Here is a 25,091-nt window from a genome sequence, read left to right as displayed (position 1 = left end):
AATAAATAAATAAAAATAAAAATGGGGGCAATCAGGGAACCCAAAGAAGACAATATAAAACATACTCAAGTTTGATAGCTTATCACTCTATAACTCTGCATCTTTTTCCCAGGCCAGGTCCACAAGAAATAACACATTTATACTGCATGCAAAACAAATGCATTTTATGGAGCTTTTTTCGGGTTAATTGCAAATATTCCGACATTCCGTAAATGCAGCAGCGCCCCCAAATTGCCACTCACTCTGCAGGAGTGGGGCTGAGAGCTGTGCATCCCTCTCCTCCAGTGGGTGGGCGTATTTTCTTCTGTCCTCCACAGCTCCGTGTCCCCGCTCTGTCCGGACACTCTGATCTGGACACACGGACACTCGGAGACGCTGCGCGCTGGAAATAATGTCCCATTTATCTGTTTGAGTTTTACTGGAGAAGGACTTCAAGATGCTGCTGCTGCTGCTGACTCTACTGACCTGCTGCAGCCTGAGTGTGCTGGGGCAACTGGAGGAATCCCAGTTCGGAGATGACTTTGATTTCGACCTCGCAGACTTTGAATTAGACATTGTAAGAGATTTTAGAAGCTGTTGCACATTCTTGGTGTCTGGATTTCCTTTTCTGATTCCTTTTTTGTGCACACACAGGCGCCACGCAGGGTCCCACGGCAGGTGAAAACTATGCTGACAAAGGTAAAGTCAAATTTATGCAGAAATGTAAAGATATTTGAATATTTTTCTAATTTTGTTCTTTAGAATTAGAGGCTAAAGGTGTGAGTTTGGACTGAATCCACGTCTAAATAGTTTAAATGTTATTTTATCATTAGTTAAAATAGTTAGTTTTTTATCTTTATTGTATAAAAGCAAATGAAAAATGTGAGGATAAAAAGCAATATCCCATTTTAGCCTTTAAATAATAGTATATACATGATAATTTGGCACGTCACCTTCATATTGATGCCTTTTAATCTGTCAATTATCTGAGATTTTGGGTTTAAAAAGCCCACAGAGCATTAAGAAAACATTTGATTAAACAGAATATTTAATTTTCAACAGTGACCCAGGATGCATGACCTAGTTTCTGTTATTTTGAAGCTTATTTTGTCACCCTAAACTTGTGCGCTTTGGGCGTGACGCGCAGGAGTTCCGCCAAGCGCGCAGATGTGCCAAAGTCTCTGTAATGCTGAGTCTGAGCTCATGGGAACAAATTCCTCTGCTTGTGTTTGGTTGTTGGGGAAACTATGGGGATATCGGGATTTCTTCAGATGAGAAATCTTGACTAATCAAATACAAAAAAGTGGGGTGAGGGGTTATTTACGCACAGCAGGAGTGCGTAAAACTGTGCCAAATTGGCGCTTTTTGATATCAGACAAGTCCAGGAGGTGTTTTTTTTATGTCTCCAGTGATTGTGTTGTGACGTTACCTCTGCAGGAGACTAAACCCCACATCCAGGAGCTCTCCATCAAGACCACCATCATCTCCCGCTACGCCTTCACGGCGGTGTACTGCGCCATGCTCAACCGGCACTCCGCCGCCGCTGACGGCGTCTTCCAGTTTCAGATCCCCGCCGGAGCTTACGTCTCCAACTTCACCATGTAAGAGCAGGAGGGAGCAGCTCACCTGAGCAGCAACAATAACTCACAGATAAGAGGACTTAAAGTCGTAAAAACATCATCAAAGCATAATTAGGATCAGAGTTTAGGTTTGCACACAATCGTCTCCTTATAATATAAATAAAAACGGTATAGAGAGATGTTTATATGTTATTTTTACATATTATCAACCCACTGAGGAGCATGAAAATCTTCAACTTATGTTAAAACTGACCCTGAAATGAAGCAATGTCTATTTGTGGCCCTTTATGACACAATTTGTGAGCAGTTAACTCAAATATTGTTTAATTTGGAGGATTTTTAGAGACATAAAAGGTAAAAGTAAACATTACTTCAGAGTGAAAAGTCACAAATTAGAGAAAAGTAACAGAAAATATTCTCATTTTCTCCCCTAACCCTTCAGATTTACCTTTGGACTTGGTTGGGAACCAGCATGCTTCAGTTACTATTTAAAGGCACAATATGTAATTTTCTGCCACTCGGGGTCTCTCAATCAAAACATTGACAAAAAGTTTCGATATATTCCAGCTGCAGCCTGAAGTGTTCATCATTCAGCAGGTTTTTATCCACAAATGTCTCCTCCTCTTTAACACAATTCTACCAGTTGATTAAAACCAGTAAAAACATTGAATAAATTAGTTTAAATATAAAAATCAACGTTTTTTTCTACACGATTTAGCAGCTGCTCAGTTTGTTTCTCTGCTAAGTTAAAATTCAGAGTTCCGATGACTAAAATCCTTCATCCGGTTATAATATAGAGTTAAAAACAAAAGAACATCATAAACATATGGCTTAAAACAGGTTAAAAAGTAAATTAATGACAGCTTCTAGTAGATAACCACAACACTGACTCATGTAAAGGGGATATGATGACACTGACAGGTAAAAAAAAAAAAAAAAAAGACGTTTGAGATGATTAGTACACAACTCAACCAAATATATAACATGTTTTAACATTTTAAGTCATAAGGCAAAGTTACATATTATATCTTTAATCGGTTTCCTATAAGATCATCATTCTAAGTCCTGTGGATTTAACCATCAGCTACTGTTGTTATCAGTTAGTTTTGGCAAGTTTTATATATAAACAAAAAAAGAAAGAAAGAAAAAAATTATTTAAAAAAAACAAAACAGTAAAAAATCTGGCAGCAAATGTTGCCAAACACTTACATCAAATAACAGTAAACAACCATAAGTTATTTTACGGATAATTGTGTAATATCTGTATCTAAATTTAAAAAATATATATGTATATACCTGTAGAATAACTTTTTTTATATTTTACTTCAAAATGATGGTAAGTGTTTTAACTGGGTTTTTTTTAATGATTTCTTTTTACCTTTTTAAAAATGTATTTTTTACAGTGAATTTAAAGATTTACTGTAAAAAAAACAACAACAGAAAGTTGCCTTAATTTTACATTCAGCAATATAATGTGTATTTCTTGTATTTCTACATAGAATTCACTGTAATTTAACATTTAAGACCATTAAGTAAATTGAATAATACTGTAAAATAATTCATTTTTTATTTTATTGTTGTTATTTGTAGTAAAAGTAATTTACTTTTGTTTTATTGCATGTGCACTTAATGTAGGAAAAAAAGTAAAATAATACAGTCAATTTCTGGAAAATAACTTTTTTTTTTAACAGCGTAGAAAGTAATTGCAGTGCTTACAGCCAGGCTTGAGTCATATCATGAACACTAATGAATCACTAAAATGGAAAAGCAGAGATTGAATTATAAATGCCAGAAAACATCTTGGAAGCATTAAAAAATTAAAATGAGCAGAAAATGTAGCTCCAAAGTTACGACTTTAGAGCTGAAACAGTAAATTATAACATCATCCTGTTTGGCTGGAGACATTTATGACGTTTCAAACACACACACACACACACACACACACACACACACACACACACACACACACACACACACACACCAGAGCTCATTCACGTGCACCCATAAATAGGTAACAACAGGATTTTCGCCCATGAATTCTGTCTTTTGTCCGAGAAAAATAAAGAAAAATCCCAGTTGAAATGTGACAATAGGTGGCCCTGAATATGAGCGCCGCTCTAATCCCTGACCTTTGACCCCCGTGAACCAGGATCATTGGCGGGCGTGTCTACCAGAGCGAGGTCAGGCCGAAGGAAAAGAGGGTCAAGCAGGAGAGCGGCAGAGCCAGGAACAAAGAGTCAGGTGATGCAAGGTGAGAGGAACCTCAGAGTGTGTGTGTGTGTGTGTGTGTGTGTGTGTGTGTGTGTGTGTGTGTGGCCACTCCCATTACGGTCTGGCGTCTCCTCCTAATTACACAGCAGCTCTCGCTCCCTCTAATGTTCCTATTTTGTAAACAAAGACTGATAATATCCTGAAACCTCTTTAGCCACAACTAGTCGGCCACAAAGAGAGTGTGAGTGTGTGTTCTTGTACTTCCTACATAGTGAGGAACAGAACATGATTTTAACCAACAGAGTGAGGACATTTCTGCAAAGTGAGGACATTTCGGCCGGTCCTCACTTCTTTAAAGGCTTTTTTTTTTTTTCCGATTTCAGACTTTGTTTTAAGGGTTAAAGGTTACAATCAGGTTTATGTTAGGGTAACCATGTGTTAGTGTTAGGGTTGGGCATTTTGTGGTGATGGTGAAGGTTAGGTTAAGGGTTAACTTAAGGGGCTCTGGAACAAGTTTATTATAGTTAATGAAAATGAAACAAAATAACAAAAACTAGAATTGAAACAACATTTTCGTTAACTGAAATAAAAATGAGAGTTTTAAAAAAAACAACAACTAACTGAAACTGTATTGTGTGGTTACAGAACTAACTAAAATTATAGTGAAAATGTCTGTCTTTTCATATGTAATGAAGATGGATAAACCAAAGGAAATAAAGGCAAAATTTACTGTGACATCTATTAATCTCCCACCCAACAAATACCCCATTACAAAAAAACTAAAACTAATAAAAACTAAACTTAAACTAAAGCATTTCAAAAAATAAATACTAAACTAAAACTAGCAAACTCACTCTTAAAACTAACTGAATTTGAAAACAAAAATTCACAGTCCAATTAAAACTGAAACTAATGAAACTATTAGACCTTGGCTGGGAATTCACTGTTCCAATGAGGGTCCTCACAAAGATAGAAGTACAAGAATGTGTGTGTGTATGTGTGTGTGTGTGTGTGTGTGTGTGTGTGTGTGTGTGAAATCATTCCTCTATAAGTGTGTGACCCGGGAGGTGACATGTGGAAGGAGTGACATCACGTCTCCAGCTGTCATATGAAAAGTGACATTTCATTAAAGAGGTTTGGTGATTCAGAGTCTCCGCTGTTAAAGGACGGAGGGAAGATGTGAGATCAGACAGAAGCAGCTCCTCCATATTCATGATTTCACCACTTGGACCGCTTCACCTCCTCCGTACTCCTTCTCTTCTTCAATTACTCCAATGTTTGTTTCTTCTTCTATCTTCTATAGCAGGGGTCTCAAACTCGCGGCCCGCGGGCCAATTGCGGCCCTCATGACGATATTTTGTGGCCCTCACCTTGATATGAAAGTTGAATGTGAGTTTTATATGAATGGCACTTTACTGTGTTGTGTGTGGAAGGTCCCTTTAATTAGTCTTTTTGGTAATTTTGTGTCTTTTTTTTGTCATTTTGTGTCTTTTTTAAAGTAATTTTATGTCTTTTTTGGTAATTTTGTGTCTTTTCTTGGTAATGTGTCTTTTTTTTTTTTTTAGCAATTTTGTGTCTTTTTTGTGTTAGTGTCTTTTTAAAAATAATTTTGTGTCTTTTTTGGTAATTCTGTCTTTTTTAGTCATTTTGTGTCTTTTTTGGTCATTTTATGTCCTTTTTGTGTCATTTTGTGTCTTTTTAAAAATAATTTTGTGTCTTTTTGGTAATTCTGTCTTTTTTAGTCATTTTGTGTCTTTTTTGGTCATTTTGTGTCCTTTTTCTGTCATTTTGTTTCTTTTTTGGTCATTTTGATACTGCCTCCAGCGGCCCCCAGGTAATTTGAGTTTGAGACCCCTGCCCTATAGTAAATTTTCTGTTTAATTCTATCGATTTCAGCTTGTTTAACCTTTTTTTTTCATCCAACCTGGTGAAAATAAGGTTTGTAGAAGGCAGCATCATGGCACATAATACATAAATTACTGTCAAAATATAAAACCAATCACCTAACAAATCACCTCTGAACACCACCATCAATTGAAATGTGTGTTTTCTTTAAGAGAATACCAAAAGTTTGTCACTGTTGATAGTACTTTCTGTTCAAAAAAGTGATCAAAACGAAGCTTAAAATGTTGATATTTCTGTCAAAATCACTTTATTCTACATATCCCTTGAAATAAACTGCGTGGAATATCAGATCTATGAAAAAATGACTCTTTCTTAGTAGGTCTATTACCTCAGTGAGTCTCAATAGTTAGTTTCAAGTCTTCTTCAATGCAGCATGATGTGTTTTATGTAATTTATGGTCAAATTTAGAGTAGAATAGACAATAAATGAGAGTATACTTTGGGGTGTGGTTACCGTGTGATTAGCAAGTTTCTTCTACAGCAACCTGTCAATCAGGATAGAGGCGTAGCAATGTTTATGCCACACCAAATGCCAAATTTGAGGCTTCAAAACAGTCGCCAACAAACCAATGGGTGACCTCACAGTGGCTCCATTCACTTCTTTTATACAGTTTTACAACCCTGATTCAAAAAAAGCTGTTGGACGTTGTCTAAAACAGAAATAAAACATATAAAACATATACTTCTGGTACTTTATTCTGTACTTGTAGAGTCAGAACCGTATTTAACCCTTTATCGGGCGGAGAACCGTATCCGTATATAAAATCTGCAAGAAACAGTTGTACAAACAGAGTTATTCTTCAATGACTTGTACGAGGAGAACTTGACTATGACGGCATATTAGGGCAAAGTATGAATAAAAATAAAAATACAAACCCGGGGGAGGGGGGTAATATTTTGAGAAAAAAGTTGTAAATTTACTAGATTAAAATGGCAAATCTACAAGAAAAAAAATTGCAGATTTACGAGAAAAAATGGCAAATCTACAGGAAAGTAGCAGATTTATGAGAACCGGCTACTTTTAATCTCATAAATCTGCAACTTTTTTCTCGCAGATTCACCACTTTAAATCTTGTAAATCTGCACATTTTTTTCTCGTAGATTTGCCACTTTAATCTCGTGAATCTGCAAATTTTTTTCTTGTAGATTTGCCACTTTAATCTCGTAAATCTGCAAATTTTTTTCTCGTAGATTTGCCACTTTAATCTCGTAAATCTGCACATTTTTTTCTTGTAGATTTGCCACTTTAATCTCGTAAATCTGCAAATTTTTTCTCGTAGATTTGCCACTTTAATCTCGTAAATCTGCACATTTTTTCTCATAGATTTACCACTTTAATCTCGTAAATCTGCACTTTTTTTTTCTCGTAGATTTGCCACTTTAATCTCGTAAATCTGCAAATTTTTTTCTTGTAGATTTGCCACTTTAATCTCGTAAATCTGCACATTTTTTTCTTGCAGATTTGCCACTTTAATCCCGTAAATCTGCACATTTTTTTCTTGCAGATTTGCCACTTTAATCTCGTAAATCTGCACATTTTTTTCTCATAGATTTGCCACTTTAATCTCGTAAATCTGCATATTTTTTTCTCGCAGATTTGCCACTTTAATCTCGTAGATTTGCCACTTTAATCTCGTAAATCTGCACATTTTTTTCTCGTAGATTTGCCACTTTAAACTCGTAAATCTGCAAAGTTTTTTCTTGTAGATTTGCCACTTTAATCTCGTAACTCTGCACATTTTTTTTCTCGTAGATTTGCCACTTTAATCTCGTAAATCTGCACATTTTTTTCTCGTAGATTTGCCACTTTAATCTCGTAAACTTTTTTCTCGAAATATGACCCCCCTTCCCCGGGTCCGTATGTTTTTTTACACATTCTGGCAGTATGTAATATCCTCCAATATTCTCTAGTGTTGAAATTTGGAATGTACAAGTATTTCAATGAGTGCCCTATTAAGGGTTAAGTCGGCTACAGTACTTGAGTGTACTCTGTACTCTTTCACTGTCTCCTCCCTTTAGTCCCGAGCCGGAGGTGGAGGTGTTCCGCATGGCGGCCAGCATCCCGGGTCGTAACCGTGCCATCTTCCTTCTGACCTACGAGGAGCTTCTGCAGCGGCGCCTGGGACGCTACGAGCACGTAACCAGCCTGCGGCCGCTGCAGTTGGTGAGCCGCCTCAGCCTGGACGTCACCATCGTCGACCACTCGCCCGTCACCGACCTGCAGGTTCTGCCGCTCAACAAAGGCAGGAGCACCAACGCTGCAACTGGGCCCAATGCACCCAAAACACCAGGTTTACATCTTAGTACTGTTTTATTTTTCTATGCTTGAACCCTCTGGGGTCTGAGCCTATTCTGGCTGTTTTTTGAACACTTTTGATTTTGCCCTTCATGTTACACATGAAAAATGTTTATTATACCCATATTTGGTGTCCATTTTTTCTTCACCTGTGTGATCTGACAATTATTTTTTCGATTTAACCTACTTTATCAACATATTGAGTCCAAAAATAGACAAAAATCATGAAATCAGAGTTGAAAAATTATACAATTTACTACAATAAAAACCACAAATATGCTCAATGAACTGTTTTGGAACTTGAAAATGTAAACATAGGATACAAATATGAACATATCAAAAGGTAAAAATTAATACAATTTAAATATAATAAAACTATATACAAAAAAGTCCCATAAAAACATGTATATTTTTAGGCCATTTTTGTTCTTGTTAGCTGCAACTCTTCAAAAACAAACTATGTGCAAAATTACATATTATCATTATTATCTTATCTTTTTATAATATCTTTGGTTTTACATGACCTGGGAATGTCAATGTTGAATGTTTTTTTGTTAAACTTCATGTGATCTGATCAGGACGGCACAATCATAGACCCCAGAGGATTAATATTTTTCAAATGCAGTCAATTTGATCAGACTGCACAAATAATATTATTATAAAATGTTTATATTTCTACTCCAATATGTTTTTGCATTGTAAAATATCTGCAACTTTTTTCTTGCAAATTTGCCACTTTTAATCTCGTAAATCTGTGACTTTTTTTCTCGTAGATTTGTCGATTTAATCTTGAGAATTTGCGATTTTTTTCTAGAAATATTACCCCTCTCCCCTGGGTTTTTTTTTTTTTTTCATACTTGGCCCTAATACCCTGTCGTATTTTAGAACCATGCATGTGCAGAGAAATATTTTTTAAAAAATAGGATAAGTCAGGGTGCAACCCTCTTAAAACCTCTAAATATCACCAACTACTCTTCAAAAATATTGATTTGCCAAGCCCGACTCAAAGGAAGTACACAGAAGACCCACCCTTTTAAAATCCCCCTTACAGGTCAGGGTCACTTTTGCTGCTTTTTGTTCTTGATCCAGCCGAAACACAAACACACTTCCTGTCTTTGTGCCTCAGCCAAGACCGAGCCGCCCGTCACCACGGTGATCAAAAAAGAAAAGAACGTCTGCAGGATCACCTTCAGCCCAAACATCGTCCAGCAGGCCAAGATCACCACCAACGGCATCCTGGGAGACTTCGTGATCCGCTACGACGTGCAGAGAGACATGGGCATCGGAGACATCCAGGTGACTCTGACCAGCAAACATGCACAAATAACAACAGAGAGGAGCACAGATTAAACGGAGACAAGCAGGTTGTAAAAAAAGCATGTCGTATTTTGCAAGTGTGCATATAAATTCTCCATCCAACAATGCACACACACACACTCATCCACCCACCTGTTAGTGATTCATTTCTCTGGTTTCCTGCCATCACAGTCACTCTGCTGCCAAACTCTTCTAACTGTCAAACTATTTACTGATCACACACAACTACTGCAACTCACTGCCTGTCTCACATCTGTAAACTTCTTTCTTTCTCAGGTTTTAAACGGCCATTTCGTCCACTACTTTGCCCCCAAAGACCTGCCCGTTGTGCCCAAGAACGTGGTGTTTGTGATCGACACCAGCGCCTCCATGTTGGGGACGAAGATCAGACAGGTAAAGCTGTAAAACTGTTGTGAAGTTAAAGCTGCAGGAATGTGTTAACAACTGTTTAAAAGGGACTTTCTGTTCATATTCAGGTTCATAGTTGCATTTCCCCATGACTGCTGCACCTTAACTCTCCTTTTCTCTAAGATGCTCCGTTGTAGTGCCTGTCTCTTTAAGACTGGTCCTAAAAAAGCCCAGTCGACTCTGATTGGTCAACGTTTTTTGCTCTTTTGCACCTGTGCTCTTGAACAGTTTGTCCCTACAGATGGGACATGACTGTAGCAGAGTATAAGTGCACTTTTTAATCGCGAAAAAACCCCAATAAAAGCTTAAAAACTAAAAACTACACAATCAAAAAGGTTCCAGCAGGATGTGATCTGATATTTGGTCGAAATGAACAACACTTGCAAGATTACAGAAGACCATATAAGGCTTGAACAATAAGGATTTGTGGTTTTGACTGCTGAAAATCACTGAATTGTAAAGATGTTATTGAGTGCATTTGATCTCAGCTGTCAACTTACTAAAAACACTAACAGAGAAACATTTAAAAATATAAATTAAACATGCTTTTAACTGCATTATGCAGCAAAAAAAAAGTCCACTTACCAGAGCTTATGCTGCATTTGGCGATCTTAATCAGCAGCTCATGCAACAAAAGTGCAGCGTCAATTAACTTTCAAAGGAGATAGATTTTCTCCAGGTTTAAATCTGTTTTTGACGTATCACAAAACTGTTTCGAAACAGTGGAGGAGGTCACGGTGAATCCACTTATTTACGTCACAAACTGACTTCTTTTAACCCAAACCATCATCTTTTACTTAAACCAATTTGTCGCCATTTCACAACATTAACCATGTGTTTAAAACTGCCACTATAATCTGTGAGAAAATCATTTCAGTGTGCAGTTTTGTTGTATGGGAACGTAATTTTTCCAAAGTCGTCATCATTGGACGGGGTTCTGAGCAGACTCCATCTGCCGATAAAGATCATGATATGGGGTTTAAAATCTCCAGAAAAAGCCAGCATTGAGATATGTTTTTCTTGTCAAACCCCACTGAGATGGAAAACCACATCTGTGAGCCTTTAAATTTAGATTTATCACTGTGAGTTGAACTGTCCGGAGTGAGTATTTCTCTGCTCATGCTCACATCGTACCTGACTCCAGAACTCCAATCTCAGGGACCATTTATCTGCTGTAATAATTTAGGAAGTAGGCTGATAAGTTTACATTACAGTCCGCCCTAAAGCAGCTAAAAGTTATTACCATACGTGTAAGAACTCACCTCACCCTTCTTTTTTAAGTATAATCTCAATGCCTGTATAGGATGGGAAACCTGACACCCCCACCTCCTCACTCCCACACGAGAATATCAATATCAGACCTTTTCCTCCATCTGCAATAGCACGATAATCCCCTCGGCCAGACTGGGAGCTGAGCTCTGCAGCTGCCATGAGTACAGAAACAGAGAGGAGGAGGAGGAAAAACAGATTTTCAGTGAGAAAGAAAAGTGGAAACATACAGCACAAGGCCGGGCTGTGAGGGAGGAAGGTCAGGGTCTATGGGGTAATGGAACTTTCTAGACAACAGCACCCTCGACCCCTTGATCCGTCCCCCCACCCATCGCCAGCCCCCAGTGGACCGCGGGAACAGAACAACAAGTGTGTTTTGATGTGGCTCCACAATGGAGGGTTTCAGTTTGGGTCAGTCTGTGGTTCTGACCCTGCTGTATACAGCCCATATAGGCATCTATAAACCCCCCAGCGCCAAATTATATATCAACCCACACACTCTGGGCTGCAGAGATGCTCACATTGTGAAGCTACAGAACAGATAGAAGAAGTCAGGTCACATTCAACAGATACTATTTCTGAGTAATTATGTAATTAAAGATTTAACTGATTTCTCATACTTGACAGCTGAAGTTTCTGGAGTTTCATAGTTGTAGCTACAAATGGATACAGCAAGTATAAGACTGTATCGTCAGCAAACAACCAAAGAAACTAAGGTTTGTATGTTTGTCAGCAGGATTCAGGAGAAACTACTGGCCTGATTTTTAAGAAACTTGGTGGAAATGTGGAGCATGGGCCGAGAAAGAACCCATTAAATTTAGCATTGCAAGAGAGGGCATTTGTGCTGTGTCTGAATAGTCAGAAAATTGAATTCCTGCCTGGAAAATTTCAAGTCAGAATGCTAATATTGCGAGTTAGGGCATGCCTTAAGGTTTGCATTCTGCGGGCCATTATCTCTTTTGTTTTGGAGCATATTTTCTCCAGAAAATTGTTAAAATTCTGATGAATTGTGTTAGCATCAAATAATATATCAACCCACATACTCAGGGCTGCAGAGATGCTCACATTGTGAAGCCACAGAACAGATAGAAGAAGTCCTTACACAGACACATTCAACAGATACTATTTCTGAGTAATTATGTAATTTAAGATTTAATTGATTTCGCATTCTCGATAGCTGAAGTTTCTGGAGTTTCATAGTTGTAGCTGCAAATTGATGCAGTAAGTATAAGACTGTATCATCAGCAAACAATCGAAGAAACTTAGGTTTGTATGTTTGTCAACAGGATTGAGGAGAAACTACTGGCCTGATTTTTAAGGAACTAGGTGGAAATGTGGAGCATGGGCCGAGAAAGGCCCCATTAAATTTTGGAGCAGATACACAAATTATTTTTCACTTCCTTTAACATTGCAAGGTTGGAGTGTTAATATTGTGAGATAGGGCATGCCTTAAGGGTTGCACTCTGAGGACCATTATCTCTTTTGTTTTGGAGAGAAAATGGCATATATTATCCAGAAAATTGTTAAATTATTATTTTGATAAATTGTGTTAGCATCAATGCAAGTTTAGATTCAGTATACAGTTTAGATTCACAGTCTTTAGATAACAGTTGTATACAAAACTCATTCAAAACAATGAAAAATATGACCAAAGTCAAGTTATGAGGGCCTAAGAGTTGACAGACAGAAAAGCTATTAACATTACAGGTAATTAACTACAGAAAAAAAAAACATTTTTAAAAACCCATTTTTCACTCTCGTCTTTAAAACCACTGACACCACCCTCCTGGGCTGAGTTCATGGGTGGAGTGTGTATTTGTATGACAACAACACAGCTGGTCAAATGGCTTTTGGGGTGTTTGGTTAAGTGTTTTGTTTCAAACCGATGCAGAGTACATAATTCAACATAAGAGTTTGGGGAGTATGATGCCAAAACTCTTAGTCTTGTTTTCTAACTGAAACTGACAAAATGTTAAATCATTTCTCTTTCTTTCCTCAGACTAAAGACGCTCTGTTCACCATTCTGAAAGATCTGCGACCCGGCGATCGCTTCAATTTCATCAGTTTCTCCAACAGGATCAAAGTCTGGCAGCCCAATCGTCTCGTAGCAGTGACACCCAATAACGTCAGAGACGCCAAGAAGTTTATCTACATGCTAGGACCCACTGGAGGTGAGAACGTATCACTCTCATAAATTGTCTCCTTTACAGTTCCTATACTTTGATGGATAAACATGATTTTGTTTGTTGGGTTTTGTAGGGATATGTATTACCAAGAGCTGATGAAAATAATTGCTTTACTTGAATTAGCTCTGGTTGAAATTTGGTTCAGACTTAAAGTGCACAACTTGAACATTTTCTTGTGTGAATATGGTTAAAACTAATAACACGAAATGTGCAATAGCTAACATTTTCATGTCGTCCAGCTGGTTGAAAATCTGCAAAGTTTTCCTTTAATGAGCTTTACATTTTCTCGCCTCAGGGCAATAAAATCTATAAAATTTGTACTTCCAGTCCATGATGTTTTAACGAACAGTTACCCATCATGACATCTCTTTCCCACAGGTACAAATATTGACGGTGCCATCCAGACCGGCTCCTCTCTGCTTCGTGATTACCTCCAGAGTCCCGAAGCCAGCCCAAACAGCGTCTCCCTCATCATCTTCTTGACGGACGGTCGGCCCACGGTCGGGGAGGTCCAGCCCACTGCCATCTTGGGGAACACTCGCTCGGCCGTGCAGGAGAAGTTCTGCATCTTCACCATCGGGCTGGGGAACGATGTGGATTACCGGCTGCTGGAGCGCATGGCTCTGGAAAACTGCGGGATGATGAGACGCATCCACGAGGACGCCGACGCCAGCGCCATGCTCAAAGGGTAAGAGATCTTCATGATCGACGTCTTTGTCAGTCCAGTCTACTGAATATGTGGCTGGAATATTTCTTCCATCACAGACAACTTATCCAACATTTTTTAAATCACAAGTCACATTTTCCCAGGACTTTGGCAGGCTCTTGGATTTGTAAAAATATGGCGACCAATATGGGAATTGACCATTATCCCAGCCTTTAGGTGAGCTACACTCAGGGTCCTGGTGGTTAGACATGCTATAATAGGGCAAAGGAATCCCATGTTGCCAACTTAGATGAGAAAAATAAAGATTACTTTTTTAATGTCTGAAACAGGTTCTTAAATTATCTGAAACTGGTCCTAAACGATCTAAAACGGACATGTAATTGGTCTAAAATTGGCTTAACAATGAGGTCTGAAAGTGGTCTTGTTTTGTCCATTTGAATCTGACTCTGGTTCATTTTCCCTGGTCTGAACACAGCATCTATACTCTGGTGGAGATCAAAACAACAGCACGCTAAAACCCTTGAGAGAAAGTGATCTTGGTCCGGTAACAAACAAAAACTGGAGCGGTTTGTTTGTGGTAGGAACCTCGACACACCCAACTACAACTATTTGGTTACATTTTCCTCTGTGTGAAGAGAAACCAAACCAACAGGAAACAAATAAGTTCACAAACTCATCCTCTGCTCTGGTCCAGATTAATCTATAGGTTCCAAACAGCCCTAAAATTGGTGTTAAACTAGCTCAAATCTGTCCTGACAGTGGTGTCGAAGTGGTTTGAAACTGGTGTGAAACTGATCTTAATCTTTGCCGATGCTGGAGTGAAAGTGTAACAAAACTGGTGTGAAAATCCCAAAAAAAATACTGGATTCATACAGGATTTAAAGGTTCATTTTTCATTTCTTATTTCTGCATTTTAACTGGCTTGAAACTGAACCAACAGTGGCTTAAAACCAGAAGTCCTTTCCCTGACTATAGTTCATCTAGAAGAAAAACTATTGTGAAATCCCCATGTTTATGTAGCCACTTTTAAAAACACAAGATTTGCAAACAGTACTGACTTTATTCAATTGGTTAATCTGTGCAGTTTTGAAACATTTCATTCCTTTGGTGCTGACTGTTAAGGTTGTGCATAAAACACCTACAAGGTGTTTGGAACACCAAAGTAAAAGACTAAGAACTCTTCTTTTATAAGAAGATTTCATTGATTATTACTTTTCTCTTCATGTGTTTATAATCCGCCTCTTATTAAGCAATTAGCTCTCCCTAATCCCTCCCCTCTCCCTCTCCGACACGTCCCTCCATCTTTCATCAAGCTACAAGGCACCGAAGACCGCAAATGTGACGGTGCTGACAACAGACCTCTTTAATCAACTCCAACATGGGACAGCACAGACTATAACAGCCAGCCTCTTTCTCTCTCAGACATTTTTTTTCTTCCCTATCCTTTACACACAACCCTCTCTCTCTCTTCCGCACTCGGACACACGAGTTGTTTGTTCAGTCGAGCAGGAATGTGTGTGTGTTGTGAAACCTGCATCTGAGTATGTACGTGGGGTTAACAGATAGACTCGGCAGATAATAGCCCTCGTCCTGCTTGAACAAACACGCTGGTTAAGAGGTGAGGAGGTTTACTGCGGCGTGACAACGAGGACAGCGCAGAGGACTTGTACACACACACACATGCACACACCTTGGCTTTATACACACACACGCACACGCCTTGGCTTTATACACACTCTTTTATGAATGTGTGCACAACGTCTGAGAGGTTAGACAAGCAGGTTTATAGCCGGAAGGTGGCTTGTTTGCATACATAAGACATTCGATGAAATCTGTAATAACACGGTTCTTTTCAGCGCTAATGTGCCCTCGAGCAAAGGCACCGAGCATGTGACGGACTGAAGATCAAGAGAGAGGAAAAGGTAGTAAAATCAGCAATGAGAAATAAGTGGAACAACAGTTAGGATACCGCAGAGGTTTGTGAAACAAAGCGATATTTCCAATAGGGCTGCCACCCTATAAAAAAATGCAATAACCTGTGTTTCCAAACGTTTACAGTCTAATCCTACCATGCAGGATTTTGCATCGTCCGACCGTTATCATGCAATTCAATGTTTGACTGTTAAACCATAAATTAGCACAAAGTTTCATGTGGACACAGTCACCAGCCTGGAAAGTAACACTATTGGTCATCTGTTGCAACCACATACTGTCTAAAATATGGGCGTAGTCTCCCATAGGTTTTTGAAGAGCTGAACAGAAGCTCAAAGTGATCATTATCTCATCCTTTAGATGACCTAAAGGGCCAAGGAATCCCATGGTACTAACTGAGTTGAGACAAATGAAGAGGGCTCCTTTTTTTTAAATGATCTGAAACTGGTCTTAAACAGCCGAAAAAAAGGCTCAAATTGGGTGGCTCCCAGCTCCTCTCAACTCCCAGCTTATCCCTAACTATGTATAACTTTAAGCTCTAATATAAATGAAACTGGTGAAATATATATACTTCACCAGTGGTGACAATGGTTTGCATCCCTTCTCCTACCATAAGTAATGTTGGTTTCTTTTGGCCATGACGGCAACCTTTATCTAACCTTAACCAGGATGTTTTAGGGGGCGGCTGCTCAGTTGGTAGAGTAGGTTGCCCACTGATTGGATGGTTGGTGGTTCGATCCCTGACCATGGCAGATACATGTATCAGTATCCTTGAGCAAGATACTGAACCCCAAATTGCTCCAGATGCTGCGTTCATCGGTGTGAGAATGAATTCCCAATGGTGGCAGGTGGCACCATTTAGGGTAGCCTCTGCCACCAGTATGAATGTGTGTGTGAACGGGTGAATGAGCGCAAAGTGACTAGAAAAGCGCTAAATAAGTGCAGGTCCATTTACCATTTAGTTGCCCAAACTCAACTAGACCGGAACCATAAAGGTGCCACAAAATGTGCAGATTAACTGTTTTTTTTTGCAACATGGACCGGCCAAAAGTGACACCAGAAAAGATAAAAATCATATCTATTTTGCCATTAAAGACCTAAGATGTAATGACAAATACTGAGATTGCTGCCCTGCTGGGGTCAATCGGCCAGTAATAAGCATTTTTGGTAAATGGACCTGCACTCACCCTTTCACACACACATTCATACTGGTGGCAGAGGCTACCCTAAATGGTGCCACCTGCCACCATTGGGAATCCATTCACATTCTGATGAACGCAGCATCAGGAGCAATTTGGGGTTCAGTATCTTACCCATTTGCAACCATTCAGCAATTCCTTGATGTTTTCTTTGTTCCTTTCTAGGTTCTATGATGAGATAGGAACTCCTCTGCTGTCTGACATCAGGATCAACTACACCGAGGACTCGGTCCAGTACGTCACTCAGCATCTCTTCACCAACTACTTCAACGGCTCCGAGATCGTGATCGCCGGCAAGCTGACCAACCGCAGCGCCGAATCCCTCCGCGTCCAGGTCACTGCCAGCAACAACGACAGGAGCATCGTCCTGGAGACGGACGTCCCTCTGCGGCACCGAGAGATGGAGACTGAAAAACACGTGAGAGCGGCCACGGCAGCCATGGAGAACGGGGCCAAGACTCCGGGGTCGGCGGTGGCGCAGGGGTTAGGAGCCGCTTTGGGTTTGATAGCGGAGGACTTTGTGGAACACGTTTGGGGTTTCCTGAGCGTCAAAGACGGGCTTCGGTCGCGGCTCCGCAGCAAAACCAGCAGCGAGAGGGAGGGCCACATCCAGCAGGTCACCAACGTGTCTCTGACCTACAACTTCCTCACGCCGCTCACCAACCTGGTGGTGGAGAAGCCCGAGGTGCTGGCCGACGGCACCATGGCCCCGGCACCCACCACGCCCCCATCAGGTGGCGACGCCAACGAGCTGCCGGCTGACGCAGACGACGGGAAGCCACAGAAACCAGACGGGAAGCCAGGCAGCCAGACTTCATCTACGAACAACAGGATTGGTGAGGCTGAGGCTCCTAGATTTGGTTGTAAATGTCTGATAAGTCTGTTAGGTAAACTGAACAAAGACTGATTGTCTAAAGCCAGATTAAAACCGACGACCTTCTTAAAAAGAATACTTTGTCAGAATTGTTTTGGGTATTAACCCATTTAGGCCTAAAATGCCTGGAAAAAATGCCTGTAAAACCTCTGGGCGATTTTAAAATAACCCCCTAAAACCTGAAGTTTTTCTGGAAATTCAACAGAAGTGTCAACGCTTCTACTAAATAATAGATTTTTCAGCCTCTGTAGCAGATAGAAATGAAATTCAAAAAGTATTTGAGAGGTGATAGCTGGTATATCTGAGCTCCCTCCGCTATAGTCGTCTTCTGCCATGATTTCAGTTCTGGAAAAGTCCCATGATGAATTGCGACACTCCCACATGTATTCTGATGCATTTCATTGGCCAAGAGACCGAAAATAGGAGGAAAAAAACTACAAATACTACAGAACGACGTATCCGCTTTCCCGGCTTTAACGGTAGAATAACGCAACAGCGCCCCGGTTATAATGGTAGAAATGCGTTAATGCTTTCCTGGCTTAAATGGGTTAAATACTCAGAGGCCCTCTTAATATCAGTCATGAAGGAGACCTTTTGAAGGGTTTAAGGTTCTTAGAAATGTTGAATTCACCCACCTAGGGGCTTATAGCCTACTGATGATATACTCCTTGAAACCTGTGCCCTTAAATTTTTCATCAAGATAAGTTTTCCTGACTATAGACTGATATATGCAGTTGAAAAGCCCATATCCCTTCTTTTTTTTTTTTTTTGCATTTTGAACTGTGAAGATAACTTCTACCAAGCTGCAGGTTTTAGTTTATATCAAGAGACAAATGATCCCGGGAACATTGGGATGGTGACCACAGCTTTTGGATGAAATTTGAAGACTTTCCTTCTCCCAAAAATGTCATTGACTGTCAAACTAACTACAGCCATAGTCCTCTGCAACTTTTCAGAGCCACCTTGTAAACCCCTGCTTTGGTTAAGAGAACATGCAGCTTTTGACACCCACCCACAGTTAATATTACTCATATGGAAGATTTTTCAGAGGAAGCATTAAACAATGGCAGCCCTCTGACTCACTGCAGCTGACAAATATTCTCTTCCTTGCAGGTAAAGTTGAGAGAAGACCCGCCAAGAAGTCCATCACCTTCTCCAAAACATCAGGTGACTCCACATTCTCTCTCTCATGTAAACATTTGTACGTTTTCCCCTTTGCCTGTTTCATGTGATAGCCTCTGAACCCTATATAAAGTAAGCATAGGTGCAGTGGTTAGAGGGAGACTTGAAAGAGAGCAGAGGGGGAATGTACAGTAGACTCTCTCTCTCTCTGTGTGGGCGGCCTGTAATTTGGATGTTCGTCAGACAGTCTGAGAGATGCCTCTGAACATGACCTGAAAAAAGAGGAACGAACACGCAGGGTCTAATTGAAATACCAACACAGGCACTACGTGGCACTTTAAACATGCAAGTGCGTGTTCACAAGCACACAGTCGGCGCTGGAACCGGGACGGGGTTGAGAGATGAGAAGTGGATGTTTGTGCATGTGTGATAGTAAAGAGAGGGAGCCCATCAGAGGCAGTTAGTGAGGCCTAATGACCCCGTCATTACTGAGGCTCTCCACTCATCTCAGCTGGTTCTCACCACGCAGAGGAACGAGGCTCCAGCTGAAGATATAAACCGTCTCATCAAATACAATCAGAGGCTCCTCGGAAAAATCACCAGCTTCTAATCAGACGTTGCATTTCTATGGATTTAGTAGAAGTTTTACAGAGATGTCAAGAGTTTGCAGCTCAGGTTTTAAAGCATGGGTCTCAAACTCGCGGGCCAATTGTGGCCCTCGTGACGATATTTTGTGGCCCCCACCTTGATATGAAAGTTTAATGTGAGTTTTATATGAATGGCACTTTATCATGTTGTGTGTGGAAGTTCCCTTTAATTCCTTTTTTTGGTAATTTTTTGTCTTTTTTTAAAGAATTTTGTGTCTTTTTTTGGTAATTGTGTGTCTTTTTTGGGGTCATTTGAATAATTTTGTGTCTTTTTTTGGTAATTTTGTTTCTTTTTTAAGTAATTTAGTTTTTTTCTGTCATTGTGTGTCTTTTTCAGTCATTTTGTGTCCTTTTTGTAATTTTGTGTCTTTTTTTAGTAATTTTGTGTCTTTTTTTGATAATTTTGTGTCTTTTTTGGGTCATTTTGATACTGCCTCCAGCGGCACCTAGATAATTTGAGTTTGAGACCCCTGTTTTAAAGTTTATCATAATAATTAACGAGATTTCTTTGTAACACAGAGTAGGGATGGGAACTGAAAAGATTTTCCAATGATTCCCTTTTTGATTTCTGATCATATTTTTGACCAGAATGTTTGACCAGACACCAACAAACCATCAAAAACAGTTTATTCATTTAACTATTCAAATATATTTGTTGTCATTTGATCTCCTTGCATAATGGACAGGTGCCAGTTACCTTATTCTAGTAACTTGTTTTGCCAAGATGCTGTCATCACAAAAATACCAAATTATTATTATTTTATTTATATTTATTTTTATGAGAAAACTGTTTTTGTTTGGGGCTTTTATGCTTTATTCCAATTTTTTTTTAAACTTTATTTATTTAACACAAAGTATAATATTAGACCTTACATAAAGGATAATAATAATAATAATGATAATACAATTTGTTTTTACTTAAGTTCCTTAGTATGTACATATAAACGCTATAAAGACTAAATAAAATAAATAATAAAATAATAATAATAATAAAAATAATAATAATAACAAGAGAACAAATAAAAAATAAAATAATTAAAATAAAATAAAATAAATGTATATTCATGTGAAAACAAAGGGAATAAAATTATTTTCAGGTTTTTTTTATATTCAGGCCTGCTGTGTTTTTAACACCATCATATTTTTCTTTCTCTCTCTCGACCTTTAACCTCTGTAAACGCCCTCAGCGGATGGTGACCCCCACTTTGTGGTGGAGTTCCCGCTCAGTAAACTGACCGTGTGCTTCAACATCAACGGGGAGCCCGGACACGTCCTGCGCCTGGTGTCTGACCACAAGCACTCCGGTAAGACCTCACTGCACTGATGCACCTCTTTCCCACCAACATCCACATCATCTATCTGTGTTGTGTGTCTGCAGGTGTGACGGTGAACGGGAAGCTGATCGGCGCCCCGGCTCCACCAGGCAGCCACAAGCAGCAGCGCACCTACTTCAGCACCATCACCATCGTGGTGGACCGGCCGCGGCGCGCCTACATCGAGGTGACGCCTAAGAAAGTGATCCTGGACGGGCGGGACCGGATGGTGCTGCCCTGCCACTCCACGGTGTCGGTGGACAGCGGCGCCCTGTCCGTGTCCATCGTGGGCAAGAGCAACGTGACGGTGACGGTCGGAGGAAACATCGTGTTTGTGATCCTGCTGCACCAGTACAAGAACCCAGCCCCCTACCAGAGAGACCACCTGGGCTTCTACATCGGGGACAGCAAGGGGCTGTCGCAACACTGCCACGGCCTGCTGGGTACGTCACCACCAGGGGGATAAATATTAAACTAGAAAATTTCCTCTGGGGAAATTCTGAAAGGGCCGCGGGGGCTACTGCCGGTGTGTGAAGCATGTGTATGCATGTGTGAGGAGTGTGTGTGCTAACGCGCATGTGTGTGTGTGTGCAAATATCAAAGGCAATCAGAGCAAAGAAAAAAAATCAACAGAATTAACTGCCACCAACTGCCGATTTGTTCCAGAACAGTGACAGCAGCCAGTGGTGGACAGACTGGAATTTCTGGCCTTGAACAGAAAGCATTTTTGGCAAAACCATACTACCTTTCATTGATCCCACTTCACTTTGAGCGTCCTGAGTTCTTCCTGAACGTCAACATATGTTTGTTTTTTTAAGAAAAATGAAAAAATAGCTTTGTTAGAGCGATCTCAAAAATCTGTTACATCTCCCTTTTTCCGAAATCTTCCTGCGTTTTTAATATGGGAGCCAATGAGGCTGTTGGTGCGTGTTGGTGGCGCATCTGTGCGTCTCACGCCCAAACTATAACTCTATACAATAACCATATTGTGAGTGAGAAGACAAATTTTCTATTTTCTATGTATAAATTATTTGTAGAGTGGAATTTGCGGCCTGGAGCGCAGTTTTCAAATTTATTTTTTGACAGTTTTTTCTCTCCCTCTACACTGGCGATGATGTCACACACTGTGACACGAACATTCCGTGCAATACACACCCATTAAATCTCAGAATTTCTCCAAAAATGATCATGGTCATTGAACAGGGATTCTTCTCATCAGTTTTTAATAAATGGAGTCACTTAAATCTGTTCAACCTGCAGGGAAATCTGTCAGAACTCCAAAACAAGTTACAGGAGTTTCAGAGGACAGTTTTAATGTCTAATGCAGCTCTTCCTAACTGCACTTTCACATCTGCAAGACCCTTAAAAAACATAATATTTTAAGTTTCCATAATTTTAAAACTTTTAGATTTGCCTGTTTTGTATACAAGAGTCTCCATGGTCTAGCTCCACCCCTGCTGAATGAATTTATAAAGAAAAGGACTCTGGGAGGTGTGAGCACCAGGGCCTGTGTTAGAGGAGACTGGGAATGTGTTATCTGTTGTGGGATGGGGATATTTGGAACAGTCTTCCCTCCACAATAAGGGAATGTCCCACTAACTCTTCCTTCAAAGGAAATCTAAAACAATGGCTCAAATCACATCAAAAGTGTGACCACTAACTGGTCTTGAGACAACTTGAACATTACTTTTTATTGCTGTTATATCCTGTCTGGGTCTGCTATGTGTTGTGTTGTGTTGTGTTGTCTCCTCTATTTGTATCTTACCTACGTACTTGCTGTCTTTTATATTTGTATTTATTTTTATTTTTGTAGGGACTACGGTTGCAAACTAGCAGCCTTGCTATAATCCGGCATATCAAAGATGTTTTTCGATGTTCATTAATGTGCACTGTCCCTATCCAAAAATAAAGTAAATAAACAATTTGAAAGAATGGAGACATTGTAAGAATTTAAGGATAAAGCCCAGATGTTTCTCAGTAGACCATCATCAGGGTAAATCTGCCTCGGTGACAATTTGGTTTTATCTCTAAATTCTCCTTTCTTGCCAGTAATCCAGTATCCTTGCATTTTTTTCACATGGTGTCAAAATTGATAATATTAAAAGTTCCTGACTGACCTTCAAACACTCAGCATGGGTCTCAAACTCGCGTCCCGCAGGCCAATTGCGGCCCTCTTGATATTTTGTGGCCCCCACCTTGATATGAAAGTTTAATGTGAGTTTTATATGAATGGCACTTTACCGTGTTGTGTGTGGAAGGTCCCTTTAATTACTTTTTTTGGTAATTATGTCTTTTTTAATAATTTTTAAAATAATTGTGTGTCTTTTTCTGTCATTTTGTGTCTTTTTTGGTCATTGTGTCTTTTTTTAAGTAATTTAATGTTCTTTCAGTCATTTTGTGTCTTTTTTGGTCATTGTGTCTTTTTTGGTCATTTTGTGTCTTTTTTGGTCATTGTGTCTTTTTTGGTCATTTTGTGTCTTTTTTGGGTCATTTTGTGTCTTTTTTATGTAATTTATTTATTTTTCTGTAATTTTGTGTCTTTTTTGTGTCATTTTGTGTCTTTTTTAAAGTTATTTTATGTTCTTTCAGTCATTTTGTGTCTTTTTTGGTATTTTGTGTCTTTTCTTAGTAATTTTGTCTTTTTTTGGTCATTTTGTGTCTTTTTTAAGTAATTTTGTTATTTTTCTGTCATTTTGTGCCTTTTTTTTTGTGATTTTATGTCTTTTTTTTGGTCGTTTTGATACTGCCTCCAGTGGCCTCCAGGTAATTTGAGTTTGAGACTCCTGCTCTAGACTAAAATCACTGATTCATTTCTACTTCCAGGTCAGTTCCTGTACGAGGAGGTGGGCCTGGCCGAGCTTCCTGCAGAGTCCGACTCGAAGCCGTCGACCGTCCTGAAGGTGAAGGATCGTTCGGTGCCGGTGGTGCAGAAGAGCCGGAGGATCTACAGCGGGACGCAGAGCGTGGACTGCTGGTTCGCCCGCAACAACGCGGCCAAGCTGATCGACGGACATTACGAGGACTATTTGATGTCGCACATGTTCGACACGGGGGACTGGCCGCACGCCACCAACAGGGTGTGACGCCACCAGCTGCAGCTTTAAAAACCTCCACTAACTTTACTCTGTATCCATATTACCTCCCAGCAGAACCCAAATGTTCCCAAATGCTTCAGTCATCTTTCAGCCGTTTTTGAATATATTTTTGTACTATTTCTAATGAAAATTAAATGTTTTTATTATATTATGTGTATTATTTTTTACAATAATTTTGTAATTGTAAATAAAACCCTTAAACCCACATTTTGAGGTTGTTTTATGAGACGTAAAACACAATTTACTAAATTTATTTATTTACCTTTTTATTTATATGACCTTATATTATGGAGATGATTATAGTCATAATAGTATTATCATAATAATATTAGTTTGTACTTAAGTTCCTTTCATAATCGTATTTAACATTAGACTAATAAATATGTAGTGTATGTAAATAAGTATGCACATATAAAAACAGAAACGAAGACTAAGAGAAAATAAACAAGATGATAATAATTAGGAGAAAAAATAAAAAATAAGACCTTACAAAGTGGAGATGCTTATAATGATAATACAGTTAAGAATTAAGTCAAAATAAAATAATAAAAATAATAAAGTAAAAAAAAAAGTAAAAAAAAAAAGGATAAAATAAAAATTAAATTAAAATAATGTATTGCGTGGATAAATAAAAACAGGCCATTACATGCTGGGAAAACAGTATTTGTTATTCTGCGATGACAAAATGAAAAATTTTGATTTTGCACCCATCTTGGAATGTATTTTCTCACACACAAAATACAGTCATGGAAAAATAAAATATCTAGACATTTTCTATGGTTTTCTTGAAAATTATTTTGGTTATTATCAAGAAAACCATGGAGAATGTCTAGATATCAGCTCTTAAATTAAACTCTTATCAGCTATTTTTGTTGTTATCATTATATTTGTCCAAACAAATGTACCTTTAGTTGTACCAGGCATTAAAATGAATAATTAATTGAAGAAAACAAGGGTCTAATAATTTTTCCATGACTATTTCTTGAGTGAATAAAAACCAGGCCTTGAGAAAATGATCTTACTATCTTGGAAAACAACATCTGTCATTCTGAGATGACAAAATGAGACATAAAAGACACAATTTTTGATTTT

General features: G+C 39.1%; 1 protein-coding gene across 1 annotated transcript; it reads left to right on the top strand.

The window, feature by feature from the left end:
- Positions 1-28: 28 nt before the first annotated feature.
- Positions 29-24,473, top strand: itih5 (inter-alpha-trypsin inhibitor heavy chain 5). Its single transcript, XM_059326235.1, has 14 exons — positions 29-556; positions 634-678; positions 1,417-1,580; positions 3,709-3,810; positions 7,694-7,965; positions 9,097-9,266; positions 9,564-9,680; positions 12,964-13,135; positions 13,529-13,838; positions 17,114-17,784; positions 18,936-18,989; positions 20,779-20,895; positions 20,970-21,347; positions 23,728-24,473. The coding sequence occupies exons 1-14, from the start codon at positions 437-439 to the stop codon at positions 23,985-23,987; spliced, it is 2,952 nt and encodes a 983-aa protein (XP_059182218.1). The 5' UTR covers positions 29-436; the 3' UTR covers positions 23,988-24,473.
- The last annotated feature ends 618 nt before the right edge of the window (positions 24,474-25,091 follow it).

Source organism: Centropristis striata, chromosome 22, assembly GCF_030273125.1.
Source record: "Centropristis striata isolate RG_2023a ecotype Rhode Island chromosome 22, C.striata_1.0, whole genome shotgun sequence".
NCBI classification, from domain to species: domain Eukaryota; kingdom Metazoa; phylum Chordata; class Actinopteri; order Perciformes; family Serranidae; genus Centropristis; species Centropristis striata.
Note: the sequence above shows the minus strand (reverse complement) of the source record. Positions and strands in the feature narration are given on the sequence as shown.

Excerpts from the sequence above, each read along its gene's own strand:
- itih5 (XM_059326235.1), top strand. The coding sequence starts at position 437 with ATGCTGCTGCTGCTGCTGACTCTACTGACCTGCTGCAGCCTGAGTGTG. Across the intron at positions 679-1,416 it reads TGAAAACTATGCTGACAAAG|GAGACTAAACCCCACATCCA; the intron begins GTAAAGTCAAAT and ends TTACCTCTGCAG. Across the intron at positions 18,990-20,778 it reads CACCTTCTCCAAAACATCAG|CGGATGGTGACCCCCACTTT; the intron begins GTGACTCCACAT and ends AAACGCCCTCAG.